Source organism: Hyperolius riggenbachi, chromosome 7, assembly GCF_040937935.1.
Source record: "Hyperolius riggenbachi isolate aHypRig1 chromosome 7, aHypRig1.pri, whole genome shotgun sequence".
NCBI lineage: Eukaryota > Metazoa > Chordata > Amphibia > Anura > Hyperoliidae > Hyperolius > Hyperolius riggenbachi.
In genome coordinates, this window is record NC_090652.1 from 249,205,004 (window position 1) to 249,231,666 (window position 26,663).

At 43.7% G+C, this 26,663-nt stretch overlaps 1 protein-coding gene across 1 annotated transcript in view; it reads left to right on the forward strand.

Annotated features, from left to right (window-relative positions):
- Positions 1 to 630: 630 nt before the first annotated feature.
- The window catches only part of CHRNA1 (cholinergic receptor nicotinic alpha 1 subunit), a 49,811-nt gene continuing 23,778 nt past the window's right edge, over positions 631 to 26,663 (forward strand). The window contains exons 1-3 of the mRNA XM_068247031.1: positions 631 to 712; positions 24,663 to 24,808; positions 24,894 to 24,938. Coding sequence (XP_068103132.1) covers positions 670 to 712; positions 24,663 to 24,808; positions 24,894 to 24,938 — 234 coding nt within the window. The 5' untranslated portion in view covers positions 631 to 669. The remainder of the gene's footprint in view (positions 713 to 24,662; positions 24,809 to 24,893; positions 24,939 to 26,663) is intronic.

Here is a 26,663-nt window from a genome sequence, read left to right on the forward strand (position 1 = left end):
GCACTGTGGGCAGCTGTCGGTGTGGAACAGAACTTAAAGCAAATCTGAAGTGAAAAATTCACTGCACTTTCTCTCCCCCGAGTACTTCTGAAGACAAGCGGCTTCAAACTGCGCATGCACAAGCCCGCACTTGCACATGAGCAGTACTGATGCACTTGTCTTTGAAGCTACTTGTTTTCGTAACAACTCCCATTCCATCTGCCACTCCCTCTTCCTAGTTTAACAACTTTTCTTGTGTTACTCCCCAACTGCAGCCTCCCTATTCCATTTGCAGGCTCCTCTTCCATATGCAACAACCTCTCTTTAATATCAGCAGTGGGTTTTGCATGTGGACTTGTGTAGCACCCATCTATACTTATGGCATTCTTATAAGAAAGTATAGCTTCTCTTTATTATTTATTTGTTCAAGGACATTCTGAGACTACTGCAGCTATACTATTTGAACCTGTAAACTGTCAGAGTAATGTCTTCACGATCCATTCTCAAAGCTCCCAGAGGCTCAGCTGTCCCACTGAACAGGTGTAGAGCAATAATAGCCTAGCAGCTCCATTCCAATCCATGGGACCGGAAGCTGATCCATCCCTCACACCCGACTGTTTCTACAGCCTGTAATTCAATCATTCCCGGCACCAAACCAAACAGTAAGAGAGCTGGGACAGGAGGAAGGAAATGGATTTGACTATGAAGTACTTTATTCTTCTATCTGTATTAGGTATGTGTATTACTTTAGAGTTCTTTTACATTTATGTGTTTTATATGTTCATTTCTTTTTATCACTTGTTATTACTAATCTGGTAATGTTCATTACCTACTTTTATGGAAGAGAAGGTTAACCCAAATCAAGTGAACCTATTTTCAGTGTAATTATCTCACAGCTTTTGCAAGTGTATTTATAGATAACTGAAAAGAAAACAAAAAGTTTACTGCATTTTTATTACAAAATGTATGATATTTTTTTCATACAGAAAATCTATGTTATTTTTATGCCAAATAGTTATCTCAGCTTCTTACGGAACTAACATTTTTTTGTTTTGCCTGCTAAGTAAAGCCGTAGTTAACTTGTAGGCACATCAGGCATTCACAAAATGTATAGATTACGGTAGTCACAGTGTGACAGAAATTTATGTTCACTGTGAGAAGCTCGAATGGAAACCGGAATCAGCCTTTTAAACACAGGAGGTTTCTGCTGATATTATGTTATTTAGTAAGGAAAAATAAGCTGTGAAAAGCAGTGGAGTTTGCATGGGGTAAATTGACAAAAAGTATGTCATGAACTAGCTCTTCTTGGGGTCGATTCACTAAACAATGTAAAAATTGATAAGCGCAGGTAGCGCACAGCAACTTTACTACTGTCCATGTAAGCAAAGTAACGAGCATTACCCAGTGCAGCTTGCATTATGTACTCAATGAACGTGTTGATTCTATAATGCCCATTATGCTATTCGCAATCGCAACCCATGTTATCAAAGCAACGCAACTTACGTTATGTGGGCAACGCATGTTATGAGCTTGCATAGACATCAGTCAAATTGTTGTGATCTCTCTGTCCACAATAATTTTAATATTGTTTAGTGAATCAACCCTGTTATTTATTTATCTAATAATGTATTTATCTTTATCCACAGGTTTGATTCCCTAAACTACATGAAAACTGTTGTGTGCACACTATAGTCACATGCATTGCACAATTAACACACATACGTTGCATAGCTAACACTCACTCTCTACAGTAACGTGTGTTATGCAAGTAACATGATATGCATTAAAATAGTATGCAAGCATTACCCTTTAACCAAGCCAAATTGTGCAGAGTGCATTACTCTAGTGGCGTAAGTACCTGTAAAATGGCCATGCATGGGGAAATAGAGATTTATGACCCCCTTGGCCCCTAATTCAATTAATTTTTCTTCAGAGTTTTCTCTCGGGAGATGCTTTCAACCTCATTTATACAATACCTTTTAAGCCCCCAGCAAGGAAGAAAATGCTAAAAATGAGGGTGCGTCCACACTGTAGGCGTTGTGGTGCTTTATAACGTAAATCATGATTGCACAACAGCAAGCTGCAATAATCTCACAATGGGCCCATTGCTGGAATGCGCCAATTCTGAAATCCGTTGAGATGTGCTTTATATACATCACAATGGATTCAGTATGAGCTTAGCCTTAAGGTGCATCCACACATTCAATTTTGATTGGCCATGTAATATGAGGACCAACAGACTTTTGCGTAGGTTAGCCCTCATGGTATATGGAGGTGGTAAAATTGGCCAGTGATCAGCCAATCAAAATTAGTTGTGTGTATGCACCCTTAATTTGATATTAATTTTTAACCACTTTTGTATTACATTTTTAGTAGTTAAAGAGACTCTGAAGTCTCTTAAAAATCCTTTTTTTATTGCAAAATATTGTTTAACATATTAGCCCTGGCCCCTAACTAAATCACAACTTTCCCGCCGCTGTACACTATCTTAATCCCCCTAACTCGCCGGGGGGAAATCCGGGCAGCACTTCCGTGAGAGGCAGAGCTATGAGCCGCAGCTCTGCCTCTCAGCGCGTTGGTCAGCCCGGATCGCCGCCTCTCCCCCACCCCTCTCAGTCTTCCTTCACTGAGAGGGGCGGGAGAGAGGCAAAGATCCGCCGTTGATAGACGCATGTGAGGCAGGGCTGCAGCCCATAGCTCTGCCTCACACGAAAGAGTGGAGGGCAGCAAAATCCACAACCAAGAAAGTTGTGGATTTTGCAGGAGAGAGGGAGGGCGAGTTAGGGGGGGGGGGGGATGCGGCGGTTTAGTTAGGGCTAATATGTTAAACAATATTTTGTAATAAAAAAGGATTTTTAAGAGACTTCAGTGTCTCTTTAAAGTGGGATGAAACTCCATATTAAGCAAAAAAAAAATCATCCAACAAGAAATTATTTATTGAGCTTCCCTTCCCATTGTTTTTAGTGTTCGCTGTCAGATTTAAGAAAAATGTAATGTGAAAAAAGAAAATATTTCTGCTGGCTTCCATTTTTACTCTTTCTCTGTGTTGCCAAAAGTGAGATCAGTTCTGCCCTTTTCCTCTTTTTTTTTCTTTTTTTAACCCAGCTCAGTGTTTACTGCTTACTGTACAGATTACTGCTTATTTACAGATTACTCTCCCTCCAACAGCAAACATAACCTAGATAACAGGTGTGCATCACTGTGTAATATCTTCAAAAAAGTGGTGGTGGTGGGGGGGAGGGGGGGGGAATACCTTCTGGTCAGTGTCCTTATCTTATCTGAAATGGGAAGTTTCTGTTATTTGCATTTGAGATAAGCTAGTTACTGTAGCTAAAAAATAAAATGTTTTTCCACAATCCTGTTGGCACTGTATGGTTCAGCACAGTTCAGCAAAGGCACACAGACCAGGTAAAATAAACAGAAACAATAATGGACAAATTTGTACGTATTTTAGAAAGAAAGGGTGCTAAAAAGTTACTTTGTAGATAAGATGAAAAATTATATCCTGGGGAAAAAAACTGAGAAAAGTTAATCTATTAGGGGCCCTTATCTGTATGAACTCATCAGTTATCTATCCTTGGTCCCTATTGAATTAACTTTTCTACTAGGAGATTAATTTTCATCTTATTTACAAAATAATTTTGTTTTGCACCTTACAAATAAAAAAGTACTAAAAAGTAGGACAAATAAGTAACATCATGTGTATTTTGAGTACTTTCTTGCTTGCTGTGGGCTTAAAAGGTTACTTATTGATAAGGTGTAATAAGGTTTCAGAGAAAAGTTGATTGAATAAGGACCCTTGTCTGTTTATCTCATGATGAATGTGCTCTCCCTATAGAAAAGTAAAAAAAAAAAATCACTTATGTCTATGGTTCCAACATTTTGTATGGTGCTGCACAAATAGTTATTGGTTAACAAGTTGTTAATCATTCACAGGTCCATTTTTTTAATATTCGTGGTATACTGGACAATTACCCAGTTCTTTAGATTAGAATAGTTGAAAAGGGCGTGAGACACGTCATGTTAAAAAGGGTGCCTAATAAAATAGCAGCTTCGATTTGTAGCTGCAGTTTACTTAGCAGGCAGCCTGGCTCTTTTCACCAAGACACCAGTGGAAAAGGTTAGGCATTGGTGGATGGGGGGTCTTTAGTGTTAGGCATCTGCTGGGGAGGGGGGGCTTTAGTGTTAGGAGTGGGGAAGTCCTTAGTGTTAGGGTGGAGGTTAAGGTTAGACACCACAGGGGGGCTCTTAGGGTTTAGCACCACCAGGGAGGTCCTAAGGTTAGGCATTACCTAGTGGGTCTTAGGATAAGGCACCGCCAAGGGGGTTTTAGGGTTTTAGGGTTAGGCACCACCAGGGGGGTCTTAGGGTAAGGCACTACCAGGCAGGGAGGGTCTTAGGGTTAGGCACCACCAGGGAAAGGGGGGTCTTAGGGATAGGCATCGGTAGAGGGAGGGCTCTGTGCGAGAATAGGGTTAGGTCATAGTAAATATTATCAATATTTTACTATATGAATTAAGTAGTACAATATTGGTAATTTTACAGATATTGTACTGTTGACTATTTCCTGTGCCCTTTATTAATATACGCCTTTAGGGGCAGTATTGTACAAAATGAAACTGAATCAGTCTGGCCAGCGCACTGTCACCAGCGAGTTAAATCCTAGCAGGCAACACATATTGCATACAAATTGTGCATTTGTACAAATCATTAGTCAGCATCTACTCACAAAAGTCAAGAACAATTTAAATGCAAGGGTGAGGGAAAGTGGTTTCTTTAAACACACCTTAGAATTTATATCCCAAAAAATTAGTTGCAAATATATGGGGTGAGTAGCTCGTGTATGTACAGGTCATCTGTAACCTTCTCATAGGCACCTGGACATGTTGGAAAACCTTCACTGACAGACTGTACGTATTATGTCCCATTGCAGCACATTGCACAGGCTGCTTAGCAAGGAGTAGAACAGCATGTCTAGCCAAGGACCAGTTGCCCAAAACGATCAGGAGTGATCACTTCAGGTGAAAATAAAGATAAAACAGGCTTAAGGCACTGTAGGCACGTGCCTACAGGCGCATGATGATGGAAAGGCGGCTCACTCCCCTCCCTGAGTGCCTCTCTCTCTCTCTCCTTCCCTATGCAGAGTCCTGATGAGAGAGTAACTGAAAGGTTACTCACACAGCTCTTGGCATTCCACTGGTGAGATCAGCTTCAGTCAGGGGCACCTCTAGCTACTTAATATTGAGGGTACTAAGGCGCACCTGTAGCTCGGATCAGTGAATAATGGCGCACAGCCAAATACGCTTATCGCTATTTATCATTAGTACTGCATAATAATGCTGCACAGGGAAAAAAAGAAGAAAAACGGCACACAGTAACGTTATTTATCAATGGCGTTGTTCATATGCCAAACAGCAGACGTTATTGCGCACAGTAACGTTATTTATCAATAGTTAGCCTACATACGCCAAACTGCAGAGGTTATTTAACTGCAACGGTGAATGGATTTAATGTAACTCTGTCAAGGTTAGAGTTAGGCACCACCAGGGGAGATTTAGGGTTAGGCACCACCAGGGAGGTCTTAGGGATAGGCACCACAAGGGGTGCTTAGGGTTAGGCACCTCCAGGGGAGTGGTTAGGGTTAGGCACCACCAGGGGGTCTTGGGTTAGGCACCACCAGGGAAGTGGTTAGGGTTAGGCACCACCAGGGGGTGGTTGGGGTTAGGCACCACCAGGGGGTGGTTGGGGTTAGGCACCACCAGGGGGGTGGTTAGGGTTAGGCACCACCAGGAGGGTGGTTAGCAGTGCTTGGCGTAATGGAAAAAACTACGCTTACGGATCATTACGCGTAATTTTACGCTATTAGGCATTACGGAATTACGCTTACGGCGTAGACATTTACCTACGGTTCATGTCTGTAATTACGCATAGCCCTTACGCAATTACGCGTAAGAATACCGTAATGCAGGTTGTTACGTTATTGCCTTACGCATAATTTCCTACTGGCAATTAATGCGTAAGGCAATGCTCCCAAGCGGAAAAGTTGACGCATGGATCAATGTTAGGTAGCCGCCGACTTTAAGGGTTAATAGCAAAGCCCCCTTAATTGCTAAGAACCTCACAGTTGGAGAATATATTAAGGAGATCAAAAGTAATAAGAGGAAAAAAAATTATTTCAAAAAGACCTTATAGTTTTTGAGAAAATCGATGTTAAAGTTTCAAAGGAAAAATATATACATTTAAAAACCCGCCGACTTTAATGGTTAATAGCAAAGCCTGCTTAAAATTTAGGAACACCAAATTCCCAGGGTATATTAAGGGGATCAGTGGGAATAAGAGGAAAAACATTTTTTTCAAAAAGACCTTATAGTTTTTGAGAAAATCGATTTTTAAGTTTCAAGGGCAAAAATGTCTTTTAAATGCGGAAAATGACAGGTTTTTTTGCACAGGTAACAATAGTGTTTTATTTTCATAGATTCCCCCAAGTGGGAAGTTTTACTTACTTCATTCTGAGTGTGGGAAATATAAAAAAAAAACGACGTGGGGTCCCCCCTCCCAGACCTCTTTAACCCCTTGTCCCCCATGCAGGCTGGGATAGCCAGAATGCGGAGCACCGGCCGTGTGGGGCTCCGCACCCTGACTATACCAGCCCGCATGGTCCATGGATTGGGGGGTCTCAGAAGGGGAGTGGCAGCCAAGCTTTCCCCTCCCCCTCCGAGCCCTTGTCCAATCCAAGGACAAGGGGCTCTTCTCCACCTCCGATGGGCGGTGGAGGTGGAGGCCGCGATTTCCTGGGGGGGTTCATGGTGGCATCTGGGAGTCCCCTTTAAAAAGGGGTCCCCCAGATGCCCACCCCCCCTCCCAGGAGAAATGAGTATAGGGGTACTTGTACCCCTTACCCATTTCCTTTAAGAGTTAAAAGTAAATAAACACACAAACACTTAGAAAAAGTATTTTAATTGAACAAAAAACATAACCACGAATAAAGTCCTTTAATATTCTTAATTAACCATTAATACTTACCTGTCCCTTTAAAAGCCAGTTCCCAAGCAATATCCTCGGAAATTGGCTAATCAGTTACAATGTAACAAAGTTATTACAATGTAACAACTTTGTTACTTTGTAACTCCACCGCACCCGACGTCTCTCGCCGCTCACCCGCCGGTCGCCGCATACACTTACGCTAAGTCCCCGCCGGCTCCCGCCGTCCACTCCGCCCACACCTGTCACCCATATACATGCTGGCACCCATGGGTGCCAGCATGTATATAGGTGACATGTGGGAGAGGCGGGGAGGGCAGCGAGAGCCGGCGGGACTTAGTTTTTAGTTGTAGATGCTGCCATTGTCATATAATTGCTGGATGATCAAACCAAAGGAGAAGGGGGAAATGTTCAGCATGTTCAGGAGGGTGGCTTCACTGGCACCTACTTTATCTCCAGTCTTGATCAGTTGTACATCGCACGACCCGACAGACTATATAGCTCAGAGCTCTCTAAGCATCTTTGTATTTGGGCTCCAAGGAGCCCCATTGGTCCTTAGCAGACCAATGGGGTTCCTTCTGATTTGAAGGAACCCCATTGGTCTGCTAAGGACCAATGGGGCTCCTTGGAGCCCAAATACAAAGATGCTTAGAGAGCTCTGAGCTATATAGCTCAGAGCTCTGTCGGGTCCGTGCAGGACGCTAAGTCCCGCCGGCTCTCGCTGCCCTCCCTGCCTCTCCCACATGTCACCCACATGTCACCCACATGTGGGTGACATGTGGGTGACAGATGTGGGCGGGGTGGACAGCGGGAGCCGGCGGGGACTTAGCGTCCTGCAAGGACGCGTAAGTGTTGCGGCGGCTGAGCGGCGAGTGACGTCGGGTGCGCCGTAGTTACAATGTAACAAAGTTGTTACATTGTAATAACTTTGTTACATTGTAACTGATAGAACATTTCCGAGAATATTGCGTGGGAACTGGCTTTTAAAGGGACAGGTAAGTATTAATGGTTAATTAAGAATATTAAAGGACTTTTTTCGTGGTTATGTTTTTTGTTCAATTAAAATACTTTTTCTAAGTGTTTGTGTGTTTATTTACTTTTAACTCTTAAAGGAAATGGGTAAGGGGTACAAGTACCCCTATACTCATTTCTCCTGGGAGGGGGGTGGGCATCTGGGGGACCCCTTTTTAAAGGGGACTCCCAGATGCCACCATGAACCCCCCCAGGAAATCGCGGCCTCCACCTCCACCGCCCATCGGAGGTGGAGAAGAGCCCCTTGTCCTTGGATTGGACAAGGGCTCGGAGGGGGAGGGGAAAGCTTGGATGCCCCTCCCCTTCCGAGACCCCCCAATCCATGGACCATGCGGGCTGGTATAGTCAGGGTGCGGAGCCTCACACGGCCGGTGCTCCGCATTCTGGCTATCCCAGCCTGCATGGGGGACAAGGGGTTAAAGAGGTCTGGGAGGGGGGGACCCCACGTCGTCTTTTTTTATATTTCCCACACACTCAGAACGAAGTAAGTAAAACTCTTCCCACTTGGGGGAATCTATGAAAATAAAACACTATTGTTACCTGTGCAAAAAAACCTGACATTTTCCGCATTTTAAAAGACATTTTTGCCCTTGAAACTTAAAAATCGATTTTCTCAAAAACTATAAGGTCTTTTTGAAAAAAAATGTTTCCTTTTATTCCCACTGATCCCCTTAATATACCCTGGGAATTTGGTGTTCCTAAATTTTAAGCAGGCTTTGCTATTAACCGTTAAAGTCGGCGGGTTTTTAAATGTATATATTTTTCCTTTGAAACTTTAACATCGATTTTCTCAAAAACTATAAGGTCTTTTTGAAAAAAAAATTTTTCCTCTTATTCCTTCTGATCTCCTTAATATATTCTCCAAATTTGAGGCTCTTAGCACTTAAGGGGGCTTTGCTAATAACCCTTAAAGTCGGCGGCTTTTTTATATTATACGTGAGCGTAATATTACCCGATTACGGCAGACTGTGTAATTTCAATAGGAGTTTACTGTCTTACGCGTAATTTGTTACGCGTAATAACGTAACCTACGGTCTACGCGTAATTAATTACGTGTAATACCGTAACCTTACACATACCGCTTACGGTGCATTTGTAGTGAATTACGATGCGTAATTACGCTAATGCGTAATTTCGGCCCAGCACTGGTGGTTAGGGTTAGGCACCACCAGGGGGGTAGTTAGGGTTAGGCACCACCAGGGGGGTAGTTAGGGTTAGGCACCACCAGGGGGGGTTAGGGTTAGGCACCACCAGGGGGGGTTTAAGGGTTAGGGATAGGTACAGAGAGGGTTCTGTGTGTTAACGCTAAATATCGATAAGGCTTTAACGTTAAATAGCAATAAGCGGCAAACGGATTAGCAGCAACACTGTGCTCCATTATTTGCAGGCGCCGTTTTCAGTTGGCTGATGGTGTAATGGTTAAGGGCTCTGCCTCTGACACAGGAGACCAGGGTTCGAATCTCGGCTCTGCCTGTTCAGTAAGCCAGCACTAATTCAGTAGGAGACCTTTGGCAAGTCTCCCTTACACTGCTACTGCCAATAGAGCGCGCCCTAGTGGCTGCTGCTCTGCTCTGGCGCTTTGAGTCCGCAAGGAGAAAAGCGCAATATAAATGTTATTTGTCTTGTCTTTGTCTTTCAGATGGATGCCCTGTAGCTACCTATGGCGGGCAAAGGAAGTAAGGGAGAAGTGAAAGCTGGGACAGCCAGCACACTTGCACTGCAGTTGGGAGGGGGTTTGTAGGTTCATGGAGGGTGCAGTCTACAGTGCCAAGACATGTGTGCCTATTGGCTCCTGTGATGTAAATTTGGGTCTGCACATAATACATAAATGTTTAAACTTTCATATATGGCACAAAATAAAGCCATAGAAATAACATCAACCAAGTATGTGTTTTAATTGGCTATAGAAAGCTTAAACAGTACAAGTGACAAGAAGACATACAGAAAACTGCCCATTCACGCTACACCTGTGTGGTGTCATGTTTCCTGCCAGCACATTGCCACACAAATTGTCAGACCATGTGTTGCCATCTGAGAATGAGTAGTATTTTCAGAGAGACTCAGTCCTACTTAATTGTCTTCAATGTTGCTTGAATAAGAATCTCTGCGTGAGGGCCAGTGCACAGCAAAAACCTCTAGCAGATCTGCAAAACGCTAGAGGTTTTTTAAGCAGATTTTCATAGCCATTCTAGGCATGTTTAGAGAGGTTTTCTTGGAGCGTTTTTGTGTAGCAGATGTCATATATTGTTACAGTAAAGCTGTTACTGAACAGTTACTGTAACTAAAACGCTTGAAAAACCGCCTTGATCTAGCATTTCTCAGAGCGGTTTGAGCTTTTCCTATACTTTACATTGAGGCAGAAATGCATCTGCAAAACGCAAAAATGCTGCAGGACCCATGTTTGCGGTTTGCTAAAAACCTCAAACCGCTGGTGTGCACCATCCAATTGAGATCCATTAGCCAAGCGTTTTCAGAAGCGGCAGCATTTTTGAAAATGCTACCAAAACCGCTCGGTGTGCACTAGGCCGAACTCTTGTAACCCCCAGTACTATATTTACGGACAATTCTAAAATAGGATCGATTCATTATTGCAATCAACAATGGGATAATTTTTTGTTCCATTTCATTTGAAATTATTATATTTATTCCATACAAAAGAATCAATCATACCCTTAAGTGGTGAATGTGAATCAGTATATTAAGAAAAATGCGGTAATATTTATTAGGACCAGGGTGAATAATTACTGATGACAAATATTATTTTGTGTGTGTGTGTGTGTCTGTACAGAAAGTCACAGCCGTTTTCAATTAATAAGTTAAGGAAGTATTTTAATTATTTTTATGTATTTTTATGTATTTATTATTTTTTTTAGACACACTAGACTAGGGTGTATGCAATAAACTAGTATTAAGCAGAATAACATGCAGAAAGTCAAACGTATGATGAGTACAGTGTAATGCGTTACATACAATGTATTGCAGTCTGCTCCACCCATCATGCGGTAAAAGTTTAAGCACAAAATTCTGCTTAATGCAGTTTTTTGCAAACACCCCACTGTATCCTCTGTATACCATACCTTTTTACAAAGTTTCCAATCCCTTTGTTGTAGTTGCACTACACTCCTCACCCATGGGTTAAGGTGCCCGTTAAAGCGGAATATAACCCTGCATTTCAACTTTGCTCTAAAACATTATTTGCAGCATATTATATGCAACCAGCATTTTTTTTTACTAGACCAGAGGTTTAAAGTTCCGTGGAGAGATATGCAGAAGTTCAGATAGATACATTTTAACTAAATAGAATGTAAGGAAGGAGAGAAGGAAAGCGCCGGCACTGCTGTAAATCACATTTATTTGTTTGCAATCAAAAACATGCACGTACATGCAGGCATGAAGACATTGTGGTGGAGACACATACCCTGAGGTGGATGGCTGTGGCGTGCCGGTGGGTGCAGAGGGAGGAAGAGCCTGACGGCCGTTTCGCGCTATGCGCTTCTACGCAGGCTGCAAATGAGGTGATGGGACAAGCGGCCTAAATACCTTTACTAGGCGGCGTGCGGCGTTCTTCCGCCAAAAGTCCCGCCCCTCTATCAACACTGGTCACTCCGTCTCAGCTGCGTAAAGCGGAAGCAGCCCGAGGCGGGTGACGTCAGGTGTTTCCCAGCGACGGAGGCCTGTGAGGGGAGCGCTCATATTAGGTTCCCCCAGGCGGCCATTGCGACTCAGGCTGCTCCGTCGTCTGGGAGGATGTACTGCCATCTTGTGGCCTATAGGAATAAGCAGCTACATCAACGGCCATATGTGAGGGGATAAGTGAATAGATGTAAGGGGCATGACCTGGTGTATGTATATGTGTAAATAACATGTATAAAATTAATTTGTATAAGATTGATACTCAGAGTCAGCCCTAATAAAGTGCTTAAAATAGTGCATGACTAATTTTGAAAAATATTTTAATGGGCCATGAATATTGGAAACTGAGGTCATGGCATGAAAAGTGCTCATAGCATCTAGCTGTGTTTCAACACCCTGCACATGTGACTATTGAACAAACCTGAAGTGATGATAAAAACAGGGAGGGGAAAAGGTTAAAAACAGCTAATCTGGAACGGCTATCAAGGGGGATATGGGGAATCCCATCATAATGTGGGCAAACTGTCCCTATAAAATACATCTATAAGTTATGTATCAAGAGCAGGGAATGGCCAAAAAACATGCCAGGGGCCGGGCAACCACATATTTAACCCCCCTGGGGAGGTGCTCATTACATTTATATGAGAAAAAAAGGAGAAAAAAGGATAAAATGCAAATCATAGTTCATAGGTGCAAGTGATCCACATATGTTAAATCTGTGGATCCAAAAAACATGCAAGGTCAGTATGGTCATTCATGCCCAAAGGGCCCATCGCATCGGATTGCAATATTAACCGTGCCTCTTCTCTCTTTAGGATCCTCTCCCTGTTGCCTCCTCGTCTCGGGGGCAACACATGTCTTAATCCGGCAAAGGTCAATTTCGTGGGATCCCCCTGATGGGCTTCTCTGATATGGGTAATGACCCGGGTAGAACCCTTGCCTGACTCAATGGAATGGAAGTGTTCACGGTATCTCCTTGTGAGTGGCCTCGTGGTTTCCCCTATGTAAAATCTGCCACAGGGGCACCACAACGCGTACACTACAAACGACGTTTGGCAAGTAATGAAATCCCGCGTAAAACGCGGGAGAGGACCTACTTGGTGCCGGGAACCGGTGGCCATAAACTCACACGATACGCACCTACCACACCGGTGGTTCCCCTGTGGCAGATGGTCGCTCAACCAGTTACCATTTTTTTGCGAGACGAACTCGCTCCTAGTGATTTTGGATCCAATGGTTGGGGCCTTCCTATATGAAAAAAGGGGCCCATCCTTAACTAGGGGCCTCAACAAGGGGTCCCCAAGGAGGATGTCCCAATTTTTCTTCGTGATTTCCTTCAATTTGCTGGCCATAGGGGAATATTGGAATGTAAATGGAACTTGGCCCTCATTAAGGGATTTCCTCCTGCGCTTGTGTCTTCTAAGGAGATCCTTCCTGTCAATCCTATGTGCTGTCTTGAAGGCTCTCTGGATTGTCTCCCGTTCGTATCCCCTATTCAATAGTCTGCCTCCCAAGTCCTCTGACTGCATAATAAAGGTGTCGTCCTCTGCATTGTTCCTGCACAGTCTGAGGAACTGGCTGTATGGTATTGACTGAGTTACATGTTGGGGATGGAAGCTTGACTTGTGTAGGAGGGCATTTGAGGCAGTGGGTTTCCGAAACCCTCTGGGGACCAGGGTGTCACCCTGGATCACTAGCTCCAAGTCCAAAAAGGGCACCCTGCTCTCACTAATGATGGCAGTAAAGGCCATATTCATTGGGTTATTACTAATATACGCCACAAAATTATAAAAAGCTGCACAAGTCCCGGACCAAAAGATAAGGATGTCGTCCACATACCTGGACCACATCCTAAGTTGCCCGCGGAAAGGATTGGCATCTGTGTGGACGTATATTTCCTCAAACCATGCCAAAAAAATATTGGCATAGGTGCAGGAGACCGCCGTTCCCATGGCCGTCCCCGCCACCTGCCAGTACCAACTCCCGTCGAAAAGAAAGGCGTTGTGGGTCAGAACAAAGGTAAGGCATTCACACAAAAAATCCTTGTATTCATTGCTCTTATCAGTCCTATCGAGGAAGACTCTCACAGCCCGCACCCCCAAATCATGTGGGATGCGACTGTACAAACTCTCCACATCGATTGTAGCAAGTGTATCGCCCCGGACCCTGCCAGTACCAACTCCCGTCGAAAAGAAAGGTGTTGTGGGTCAGAACAAAGGTAAGGCATTCACACAAAAAACGTGGGTCCGGGGCGATACACTTGCTACAATCGATGTGGAGAGTTTGTACAGTTGCATCCCACATGATTTGGGGGTGCGGGCTGTGAGAGTCTTCCTCGATAGGACTGATAAGAGCAATGAATACAAGGATTTTTTGTGTGAATGCCTTACCTTTGTTCTGACCCACAACACCTTTCTTTTCGACGGGAGTTGGTACTGGCAGGTGGCGGGGACGGCCATGGGAACGGCGGTCTCCTGCACCTATGCCAATATTTTTTTGGCATGGTTTGAGGAAATATACGTCCACACAGATGCCAATCCTTTCCGCGGGCAACTTAGGATGTGGTCCAGGTATGTGGACGACATCCTTATCTTTTGGTCCGGGACTTGTGCAGCTTTTTATAATTTTGTGGCGTATATTAGTAATACTAATAACCCAATGAATATGGCCTTTACTGCCATCATTAGTGAGAGCAGGGTGCCCTTTTTGGACTTGGAGCTAGTGATCCAGGGTGACATCCTGGTCCCCAGAGGGTTTCGGAAACCCACTGCCTCAAATGCCCTCCTACACAAGTCAAGCTTCCATCCCCAACATGTAACTCAGTCAATACCATACAGCCAGTTCCTCAGACTGCGCAGGAACAATGCAGAGGACGACACCTTTATTATGCAGTCAGAGGACTTGAGAGGCAGACTATTGAATAGGGGATACGAACGGGAGACAATCCAGAGAGCCTTCAAGACAGCACATAGGATTGACAGGAAGGATCTCCTTAGAAGACACAAGCGCAGGAGGAAATCCCTTAATGAGGGCCAAGTTCCATTTACATTCCAATATTCCCCTATGGCCAGCAAATTGAAGGAAATCACGAAGAAAAATTGGGACATCCTCCTTGGGGACCCCTTGTTGAGGCCCCTAGTTAAGGATGGGCCCCTTTTTTCATATAGGAAGGCCCCAACCATTGGATCCAAAATCACTAGGAGCGAGTTCGTCTCGCAAAAAAATGGTAACTGGTTGAGCGACCATCTGCCACAGGGGAACCACCGGTGTGGTAGGTGCGTATCGTGTGAGTTTATGGCCACCGGTTCCCGGCACCAAGTAGGTCCTCTCCCGCATTTTACGCGGGATTTCATTACTTGCCAAACGTCGTTTGTAGTGTACGCGTTGTGGTGCCCCTGTGGCAGATTTTACATAGGGGAAACCACGAGGCCACTCACAAGGAGATACCGTGAACACTTCCATTCCATTGAGTCAGGCAAGGGTTCTACCCGGGTCATTACCCATATCAGAGAAGCCCATCAGGGGGATCCCACGAAATTGACCTTTGCCGGATTAAGACATGTGTTGCCCCCGAGACGAGGAGGCAACAGGGAGAGGATCCTAAAGAGAGAAGAGGCACGGTTAATATTGCAATCCGATGCGATGGGCCCTTTGGGCATGAATGACCATACTGACCTTGCATGTTTTTTGGATCCACAGATTTAACATATGTGGATCACTTGCACCTATGAACTATGATTTGCATTTTATCCTTTTTTCTCCTTTTTTTCTCATATAAATGTAATGAGCACCTCCCCAGGGGGGTTAAATATGTGGTTGCCCGGCCCCTGGCATGTTTTTTGGCCATTCCCTGCTCTTGATACATAACTTATAGATGTATTTTATAGGGACAGTTTGCCCACATTATGATGGGATTCCCCATATCCCCCTTGATAGCCGTTCCAGATTAGCTGTTTTTAACCTTTTCCCCTCCCTGTTTTTATCATCACTTCAGGTTTGTTCAATAGTCACATGTGCAGGGTGTTGAAACACAGCTAGATGCTATGAGCACTTTTCATGCCATGACCTCAGTTTCCAATATTCATGGCCCATTAAAATATTTTTCAAAATTAGTCATGCACTATTTTAAGCACTTTATTAGGGCTGACTCTGAGTATCAATCTTATACAAATTAATTTTATACATGTTATTTACACATATACATACACCAGGTCATGCCCCTTACATCTATTCACTTATCCCCTCACATATGGCCGTTGATGTAGCTGCTTATTCCTATAGGCCACAAGATGGCAGTACATCCTCCCAGACGACGGAGCAGCCTGAGTCGCAATGGCCGCCTGGGGGAACCTAATATGAGCGCTCCCCTCACAGGCCTCCGTCGCTGGGAAACACCTGACGTCACCCGCCTCGGGCTGCTTCCGCTTTACGCAGCTGAGACGGAGTGACCAGTGTTGATAGAGGGGCGGGACTTTTGGCGGAAGAACGCCGCACGCCGCCTAGTAAAGGTATTTAGGCCGCTTGTCCCATCACCTCATTTGCAGCCTGCGTAGAAGCGCATAGCGCGAAACGGCCGTCAGGCTCTTCCTCCCTCTGCACCCACCGGCACGCCACAGCCATCCACCTCAGGGTATGTGTCTCCACCACAATGTCTTCATGCCTGCATGTACGTGCATGTTTTTGATTGCAAACAAATAAATGTGATTTACAGCAGTGCCGGCGCTTTCCTTCTCTCCTTCTATGCATAACCTTACTGCTGCCTGAGCACGCTGGGATTCACTTGGCCACACCTGACTGTATGAGCTGGGCCATCCTCCCCCTCCTTCCATCCCTACAGAAGTCCACTATCTGCAGTGCCATCGTTTCCCACACCTCTACCCTCTACAGCACTAAATAGAATGTAACAAGTGATAAATGTTACACACTCTTTGGCTGTCCTCCAGCTCCTTCTCAGTCAGAGAGAGTGAGTCACATTCAACACTTAGATACATTTATGTAAACAAAATGTATCTATGTAAGTTTCGGATGCATCTGCAGAAATCTCCAGGAACTTTAAAGCTCTGTGTAACCCTTCCAATGCTGGTCTAGTAAAAAAAAAAAATGCTGGTTGCATATAATATACTGTAAATAATGTTTTAGAGCAAAGTTGAAATGCAGGATTATATCCCGCTTTAACTGGTACAATTTTTACCCTAAATGCGATCTTTCGATGCGATTTGAAAAATCAAAACTAATCTGAAGGTAACTATAGATTGTTCACATTTTCTGAACAATTCTTTTTTCAAACTCTATTGTTTCTTATCGATTGCCTTCATAAACTGCACATTTTCTATTCATTTCGAACATTCAGATGGCATCGAAAGATCGCATTTGGTGAAAAAATTGTACCGCTACTGGGCACCTTTAGAGGGATTGGGGATGGGGGCTGCATTTCCACTCATGCTGCTGAACACTTACTGGCCTTCTGCAGTCAATTATTTTTTTAGTATATGAAATAAAAACAAACAGGGTGAGAAGTTACATTGCAAATAAACGTTAGAAACATTGAGTTATGTAGTTAGCAATAAAGCCTTTTTAATAAGAATTTGTTTTAAAAAAAATAATGAATTGTATACATCACCCGTACTATTTTTAACTTCATTAGTACAGATCGGGTCAGGGGCGGACTGGCCAGGGTGGAAGGGGGGCAATTTCCCCCCAGGCCGCCTTTCATTCAGTGATTTAGGGCCAGTCCAGTGTCTGGTGTATTCAGGTTTGTTGTTGTAAGGCAATGTGAAACTCTAGGCTAGCTGATAAAAGTGCAATCAGAGGGCAGGCAAGCTGGTAAATATACACAGCATGATGCAGAGCTTGCCTGAAGGGTCTTGTCTCTCCCCATTTTTATAATGACTGCATGTGTGGATAAGGTGTTATACAAGTTGAAAAGTTTTTGATAGTCTCTAGACTCCAGGAGGGCTGCTTTCTGACTTGTGTGGGAGACTTGCAGGGACAGGAGTCATATTACAGGCAAGTAGCCTCTGTGTTATGTGGGACTGCAATACAGATAAGCTCTGCTCCATCTCAGGCTAGTCTCAGTCTCTCTCCACTCCTCCTCTCTCTGGGCTAGTGCACGCCAAATTCACAATAGCAATCGCTAGCAATTTGCGAGTGCGATTTTGTAAAGCGATTTTCAGAGCGATTTTTGAATGAATCGCTCCAAAAAATGCTACATGCAGTATGTTTGCGATTTTTAAAAAATCACAACGCTGCTGTGAGAACACCGTCATACGGTAACATTAGCCAAGCGCTTTTTAAATCGCTGTTGGTGTGCACCAGCCCACCCTCATTCACCTTTGTTTCCCTCTTCCCCTAGTGCTGGCTGGCTGTGTCTTCTTTTTATACAGGAAAGCTAAATAAAAGTGCAATCCTGGTGAGGCAAATTATTGATATTATTATTTAGTATTTATATAGCGCCACCATCTTCCACAGTGCTGTACAGAACATATTGTCTTGTCACTTAACTATCTTCTTCCTTCTCTTTCAGCTTTTCTCTCCTCAACGTTTCTCCCCTTCTCTGTATAAAGTCTCAGACACACTATAAGCGCGTTTCTGAGGGATTTTACCGTGATCATGATTTTACCATGATTTGAATGTAAATCAATGGGAGCCCTTTTTAAAAAGCTCTCAGAAAGTTCTGATGGCTAAAAAGTGCTCATAAAAGCACTTATAGTGCATCTGAGCCCCTAGTATTTGTATGCTGCGGGTAAGTTGGGCACCAGGAGCATCGAATGATGGCTCTTCCTGCTGCCACTAAACTCCCTGGCGGTGTTAAATACTATTCCCCCTCCGAGTCGTTGCAACTCAGAGGGAGGTGTAATTTGAGGTACGGCGATCACCGGAGCCCCGAATTTCCCTTATGCTTATATTATTATATTATTATATTATTGCTGCTATGGGGCTCCTAGTTTGGGTAACCGGTGCTGAGCGTCGTGCACCAAAACCACCTGCTTTGCCTTCTCTCTCCTCTCTCCAGTCTTGTTATTAGAAACCATAATCTAAAGCTGGCCATACATGCATCAATTGTTACGGACAGATTCTTTTACTATGATCGAATCATAATGACTTTTCCACCTATCAGTACTGAGTATGGATGTGGCCTATAGGGTTTCATACTATAGTAAAGTGGGTCATGGGCAGGCAGTGAATCACTGCCACTGACCACCAATAAAAAGCAAGTACGCAAAGCATGGGTGTTGGGGGGGGGGGGTGAAAACAGTAATGGAAGGAGGGGTATCGAAACTTTGGAAATTAGCATTAACAAGGCAGGGATCATGGTGCCAGCAGGAAGGTCAGTAAGGATGTGTCTGGTAAAGGGGGAGGGGATTTCCAAGGTGGAAGAGGGGCATATATGAGGGATTAGTAGAGATGGCGGTGAAGGGAAGGACATAAGTGTGTGTGTGTGTGTGGGGGGGGGGGGGGGTAGGGGGGATAATGAACTTTGGAGAATTAAGGAATTAAAGTGGCCATACATCTGTTGACTTGACAGTCGATCGACCATCCGTTTTGATATTACCGAATCAGATAAAAATTTGGGGTGGAAATTGGTTGAATGTATCAATCTGAGATGTTGGGAAATCTCAGGCCATTGTGGTTGTCAGGTGCGATAATCACGGCATGCAATAACCACGAATGAGAGACACGACGTAAACCCTGGCCGTTGTACCTCAAAATGTGTGTGCACCCGTTGCCTGAATTTCCGCATTGGTGCTCCACGTGACTACTGGCATATACGATGTGGGGTGCGTGTGTGACGTCATTTGGGCTGGGGCTGCCATGATAACGGGCCTCTGGTTTGTGTTTCCCCCCAGGCCAAAAGGTCCCAGTCCTCCCCTGGATCGGGTCATAAAAATCTGCCAGGTGGATTGTCAAACCAGTTATATATGATTGACTCTATATTCATCTTTTTTTTTATAAGCAAGAATTTTTTAATCAGGATGATACCATTTATTGGCTAACTAAAAATGAATAAGAATAAGCAATCTTTCGGCCTTGCAGCCTTCGTCGGGCTTACATCCTGTTAGTTTGCAGGCTGGTAGTACAGACAGTTATATACATACAACATCAAAAGGGAAAACAGAATTTTTTTCAAGCATAAAATCATGTCATTGAGATGCCTTTTTATACAATTCCATCTGATTTATCTGACTAAAATATAAAATCATTCATAAAAAATGTACCATTATTGGGCTGCTTTATAATAGACGGACTGTAGAGTAGCTGAAAAATGCTAGCCACTATGTCAGTGTACCACCAAAGGTTGGCTATGATCATGCACATTTAATTAAGTTAGCAATGTATGGGTGTGCGTGTGTGTGTGTGTGTGTGTGTGTGTGTGTGTGTGTGTGTGTGTGTGTGTGTGTGTGTGTGTGTGTGTGTGTGTGTGTGTGTGTGTGTGTGTGTGTGTGTGTGTGTGTGTGTGTGTGTGTGTGTGTGTGTGTGTGTGTGTTTTAAGAAGAGAAGAGGGAAGGGGGGCATTGAAGGGGGGCATTGTATGATGTGTACCAAGGGCTGGAGCTTCACCCAAACTTTTCAACTTTGCTATGGAGTCCTATGATGGCTTTGTGCATAGTTTCAACATAGCTTTGAAAAAAGTTCAGACCCTTAGGTAACTATGTTTTGGGTTTTTGGGGTTTTTTAATTGTATTTTTTTTTTCATTAAAATTTTTATTTGGGTAATTTTTGGTGTGGGACATAAACAGTTAATTTTAAATGTAAATATGCCTGTTTATTTCATGTAAAATGTATGTAGATGTTGTTTTACTATTTGGGCACAAGTTGGGCACAGTCAAAAAAAAAAGTTTAATCCTGAAAGTGAACGCTCTCGCTTCCAGGAAGCGTAAAGAGGACGGGAAACTTTTTTTCTATTAGAAAGACGGCGGTTTCTGATAAGAAGCCGTCAGTCTTCCTACCAGGGACTTAGATCAATGAATGGGAACATGGCAATGAATGGGAACCATGTTCCCATTCATTGATCTCTGGACTAACAGGGGGCAACATGTGCGCGTGGGAGTGTGCAGCAGTTGTTTTACTATTTGGCCACAAGATGGGCACAGTCAAAAAAAAATTTTTAATCCTGAAAGCGAACGCTCTCGCTTCCAGGAAGCGTAAAGAGGACGGGAAACTTTTTTTCTATTAGAAAGACGGAGGTTTCTGATAAGAAGCCGTCGGTCTTCCTACCGGGGACTTAGATCAATGAATGGGAACCATGTTCCCATTCATTGATCTCTGGACTAACAGGGGGCAACATTTGCGCGTGGGAGTGTGCAGCAGGGATATAGCTGCCACCTGGACGTGACAATCATGTTCAGGCAGCTTAAATGGTTAAATAAGATTTATCTTTTTCTGACCCTCTAAATGTGTTATTCTTGGTTAAGTATATCCAGCCCAAGTACCCCCTGGAACTGTCTGAAGTACCCCCTGGGGTACGCGTACCACACATTGAGAACCTAGGTCCTAGAGGACTCAAAGCGCCACAGCTGCAGCCACTAGAGCGCACTCAGTAGGCAGTGGCAGAGTTAGGAGTCTTGCTCAAGGTCTCCTAGAAAAGGTTCTGGCTTACTGAACAGGAAGAGCTGAGATTCGAACCCTGGTCTACTGTGTCAGAGGCAGAGTCCTTGGCACCCCTGCAATCAGCAAAACATGTACACTTGCCAAAGGAAGCTAAAGAGCTTATACCAGGAACAAGGCTCTATTACACATTAATATATCTCAGAAACATTCCTCGGTGCTGTACAGAGAACAGACAATAATTCACATCTCTGCCTAGCAGGGCTCATAATTCAGTAACAACAACAAAAGTGCATTCCTCCCATAGGACTCAAAGCACAAGCTATTTCTTAGCTCTCCTAATTAGTGGTGGGCTGGATTATGTAACAGAAGAAAAAGCTACATGTCTGTAAAAGCCAGACTAAACAGGTGACCTTTCAGTCTGGATTTAAATAGCTTCAGTTAGAGTTGTCCTCATTGAGTGTGGCATAGTTGGTGCTAGGCATAAGAGGATTAGGATGAAATGGGTCCCTAGGCAAAATTGCAGTTTTTGCCCACCATTGATAATCAACTGGCTTTTTTAGTAAGATTTGGTGGGGGCTAGTATTGACCAAGGCCCTAGACTCTCTCGGGCCCTAGACAACGGCTTAGCTTTGCCTTGTGGATAATCCAGCTTTTGTGCCAGGGCCTGATTTGTACTTTTCACTTACCAACCTTTCCCCAGTTCCTGTTTTTGGTTGTAAGGGTGTCCAGGCAAGTTGGAAGATCTCAGCTCAACAGTCAGTGGGAGACCACAATCCATTGCACTGCCTTAGAAGCAGCCTAGCTTTTATCTGCATGCCTCACTACTGTTTGTAACGATTGGTGTCAGCAAGTAACGGAATTCTGATTATTAGGTGATCTGCAGTTTCACCTATAATGCAGATACCTGATTATATGGTGATCTGCAGAATCACCTATAATACTGGTATATAAGAGCTGATATGACAACCAATAGCAATGAGTGATAGGTAAAGTATAGTGCTTGGTGCAACAGTAGTACTGATAGGTTTAGCTATGCCACACCAGAGGAGCTGGTGGACACTAACAGTACCAGACCCCTCACCAGAGAATAGGGCCCTCTGGTGAGAGTAGAGAGGTCAGACTAGCAGAGTTGGCAACAGGCTGGCAGATACGGTACAAAGTCAGAAGGCAAAGGTAAGAAGGTTATAACAGGCAGAGTCAGCAACAAGATCAGATGGGCAGAAGTACAGAATCACTGAGAGTAAGAATAGTCAGAACGAGCAAGAGTCATATACAGATAATACAATAATCAATTATAATTATGGCTATCAAACAATCCTATCACTGTGTGAAATCCCCGGTTTCCTCCCGGATCAAAGCACATCGGATCTATCTAAGGTCTGAGCGCTAACATGAAGTCTTCGCAACAGCAGACAAAGAGCAACTGACAGCTCTCTGCTTTATGCTGCCAGGGACTCACCGAGCCCTGCTCAACTAGCCAGACCAATCAGCGGCGAGAAGTGCTCCCTGTGACGTCAGCCGACCCGCAGGTCAGCTGACACGCCTTCCGGAAGCATAAAGGTCCCGCCGCTGGGCGCGTACACGCGTAGCTCTGAGCCTGTGTGCTGGCGAGAGCCCTGTGCGTGGCGTGCGACCCGGCTGAGCGGCGTGGATGGCGGTGGCGGTCACGCTGCTCTCCGCGATCGCCGCTTCCCCACCACTTGTTACACTGTTTTCAGATAGATGTGTGGTCCCCAGAAACCAGAACGTGACCTGATGAACGAGCGTTCCCCGATCAATCTCCCTACCAGCGGGAACACACGATGTCAGGCGATGGCACACAATGGGGGCATGAACGGACTCCGACTTTGCGCTGGAGTTGTCGGGGATTTTAAAGATTCAATCTGCCGTGATGGTCGTAATTGCCACACGTACAAAAATGGTTGCTTAATCGTGCACGCAAACCCACATTGCAAAATCATGGAAGCAAACGCTCGTCGCACAAAAAACTTGCTGGTTGTGGGAAAATTGCTTTACAAATTGCAATGTGGGTATGTAGCTTATAAGGCGCCTTTGCAGCAAGGCAGGGAAAGCAACTTACTTGTACCCCAGGCCTGTTTTATCAATGTGTCCCTTAAAGCCTCTCTCTTTATCTGCTGTATTCTCTATAAATGAAAGAGAAACTCATCAAAGTTTGAAGTTACCTAGAGGCATTCAATTATTGCTACCCAACCTGACTATGAAAGTACATATCCACACTGTTTATGGCAAACAGTGTATACGCACCTCATGCCAAGCACTCTGTGTACAACTCCTTCGATATCTCTTTGCCATGGTGCTAACAGGCAGTGTCTCCTGCAGAGAGATAAGGTTGCAGTTTCCAGTCACTACATCAGAGTGAATGGAGTGGTGTCTGAAACATAGGCAGGCACATGATCTCTACACAGGAACCTGCTGCTATCAGCTGTGAGGGACAGAGATTCCTGTGGATCTGCCAGAATTCACACAGTCTGGGAAGAGGTGAGTATAATGTAGTCTTCCCCAACATACTTTGGTTTCTGTTTGTCAATACCCCATGATAAAATCAAGCTGCAATCTGATGTCTGTGCATAAACCAGACCTAATCACTAGACGTAGGGGAAGAAAATATCAACTAAAAACTTGGTCTTTCTTAGCTGATTTCTTTGTTGCTCTCCACCCTCTCCTGAGCATAGAAAGCAACATGAAGACTCAATCAAGCCCAGCCTTTTTGTTTGGCATCTGATCTTTGTTTGCAAAGACCAATGGTATACAGCTCATGCTTAGCACCTTTAACTACCATCACTAATGTCATCATTAAATGTACTGTATGTAGGTAACTTAACCTTAATGTCTAGCTTTGTCAAAATGATTTTCAATGAGCTCATCACATTCAAAAAAGTATATGTAATTGTTACCTCTCTTGTCTTAAAGCCCTAGAGTTTTGTGTTCAATTTCCAGCAAAGACACTGTTTGCATGGACGTTGTATGGGTTTATTCAAAGTGCTCTGATCTCCTTCCACATCCCAATAACCTATTGGCATGCTAACTGCCATCATTATTTGACAAATTGGCCCCATTCCATTGTGGGCACTGGTAATGGTTCAGTACCCTCTGTAAATATTTTGCTGTAATACACTCCATAAATAAGAGGACTGTTTTCTCATTTTGGTTCTGTATATTACCACAATGAATTGTAAATTAAACAAATCAGATGCAGTTGAAGGGCAGGCTTTCAGCTTTGATTCAGTGGGGTGAACAAAACGATTGCATAAAAATGTGAGGCAACTAAAGCATTTTTTAACACAATCCTTTCATTTCAGGGGCTCAAATGTGATTAGATAATTGACTTAAATAAAAATATCTATGTATGCCCACAATAAATGCATACTATTTGTACATACAAATAAACAGTATTTACTGGCAATTTTCTAATAATTCATTGGATAATAACCATAATTCCTTAATGTTTTTTTCTATCCTTTCAACAGTGGGAAACGTGCTCTCCTATGATCATGAAACTCGTTTGATTTCTGATCTTTTTAGCAGCTACAACAAAGTTGTGCGTCCCGTTGAAAATTTTGATGATCCAGTCGTGGTGACAGTTGGACTGCAGCTCTTTCAGCTTATTAATGTGGTATGGATATTGGTGCATGTAATCAAGTCAAATCTTCATTTAATTCGAGAATTCCCTAACACGGTGCTCTGTTTTGTTTATGAAGGATGAAGTGAACCAAATTGTGTCAACCAATGTCCGTCTAAAACAGGTACATGGATCTGATTTTTTTTTTCTGTATTATATACGAAAAAGAAAGCAAAAGGAAAACAGTAGCATAATAAGCAAGTTGGGTTATGTGAGTGATAATGGGGTCAATTTACTAGCCTACAGTAAAATTGCGGTGCAAAGACTTTGCACAGCAATTTTACCAGTATTCCTGCCACTAAAGTAGCACGTGTTGGGCAGTTAGCATAACCCACAGTGCATTGGTAACGCTCAGATTGCTACAGTAACACACATTACTTGCATGCAGCATTACTGTAACAATACGAGCATTACTCATGTACCACAAGTTGTGCTAGTTGTGCTAATTGCCCAATGCGCATTACTCTACTGGTTTAAATACCAGTATAGGCAATTTTACTGTAAGTTAGTGGATTAACACCAATGTTCCTGCATCTAAAATGCTGTATTTTGGAGATTATTTGAGAACATGCCTGCATACCTAGGCTTTTGTGTTTCCTGGTGATCTCAGGCACTGAGGAAATTTAGTAAATGAACCACTATTTGTCACATATCAGTTCTGTTTCAGTAGCAATATTTTTTATATATTTTATTTTTTGGTATTGCCAGAACAGGTGAGCCCGGGAAACATGGTGCTCTACTACCTGAGCAATACCAGCCCATCTGGTGGTCCATACGTTTGGTGTACCTTAGATAGGAAGATGGGAAATTCCCCCCAACTTTTGAAAAGGACCCTTGTCTACATTTATGGACAAGGACTCATCCCCACTTCCATTGCCTAGGAGGAGGAGAGTAAAACTACTCCCACACACGGGGGAGGGGTTAGCTTCTGGGTGTGACTTCTGGTGAAAACTAGAATCCACCTTTAAAAAGAGGGCTCCTAGATATTTGATTAAAACAAATACTTGTCTTTTTCCCACAAATGAGTTTATCTTTGCATGAGAATGCAAAGCAATTTAACCAATTTAATTATTCAACAGCACATTCACACGTGTTATACTATCTCTATCCAGTTACGCTAGCCTTAGTTGTAACTGAATCGAAACCTAGGAGAGGCCAGTTGTCACACAATTGGGCTCTTGTGATTCTAGTGCCAAGAAAAGTGTAGTTGGTCTAATTTTGTAAATTTATTTACAGGAGGTGAAAGCAGAATGATGACTTACCGTATTATTGTGCTGTGTATTAACACTAAACTGCAAGGAGTGCTTTGTCTGGACCATGTGAATCATACCTACACCAACAATTTAATGTTCCCAATTTCCATGGAGTAGAATTAGATGTATCTGTTGTGAATTGCTTTTGTAAAATGTGTTAAAGGAAACCAGAGCTGAAAAATATAAAAGATTTATACATACCTGGGACTTCCTCCAGCCCCATCCGCACGGACCGCTCCCACGCCGCCGTTTTCAGCCTTCTGCAGCGCCGGTGCCAGGTCTCGTCACTTCAGCCAGTCTGACGTAAGAGAAGTGCGCTCTTTGAGTATCTCTCTAGCAGCTGCTGGAGGGATACGTAGAGGGCGCACTTCTCCTGCGTAGACTTGCCCCAACTGGCTGAAATTATGAGACCCAGTACCGACACTGCAGAAGGCTGAGGACAGCGGCGTGGGAGCGATCCGTGCGGATGGGGCTGGAGGAAGCCCCAGGTATGCGAAAAATTTTTACATTTTTCGGCTCTGGTACACTTTAAAGTGTACCCAAGGCGACATGGGACATGAGATAAGTATGTACAGTGAAAAACATATTTATAACCA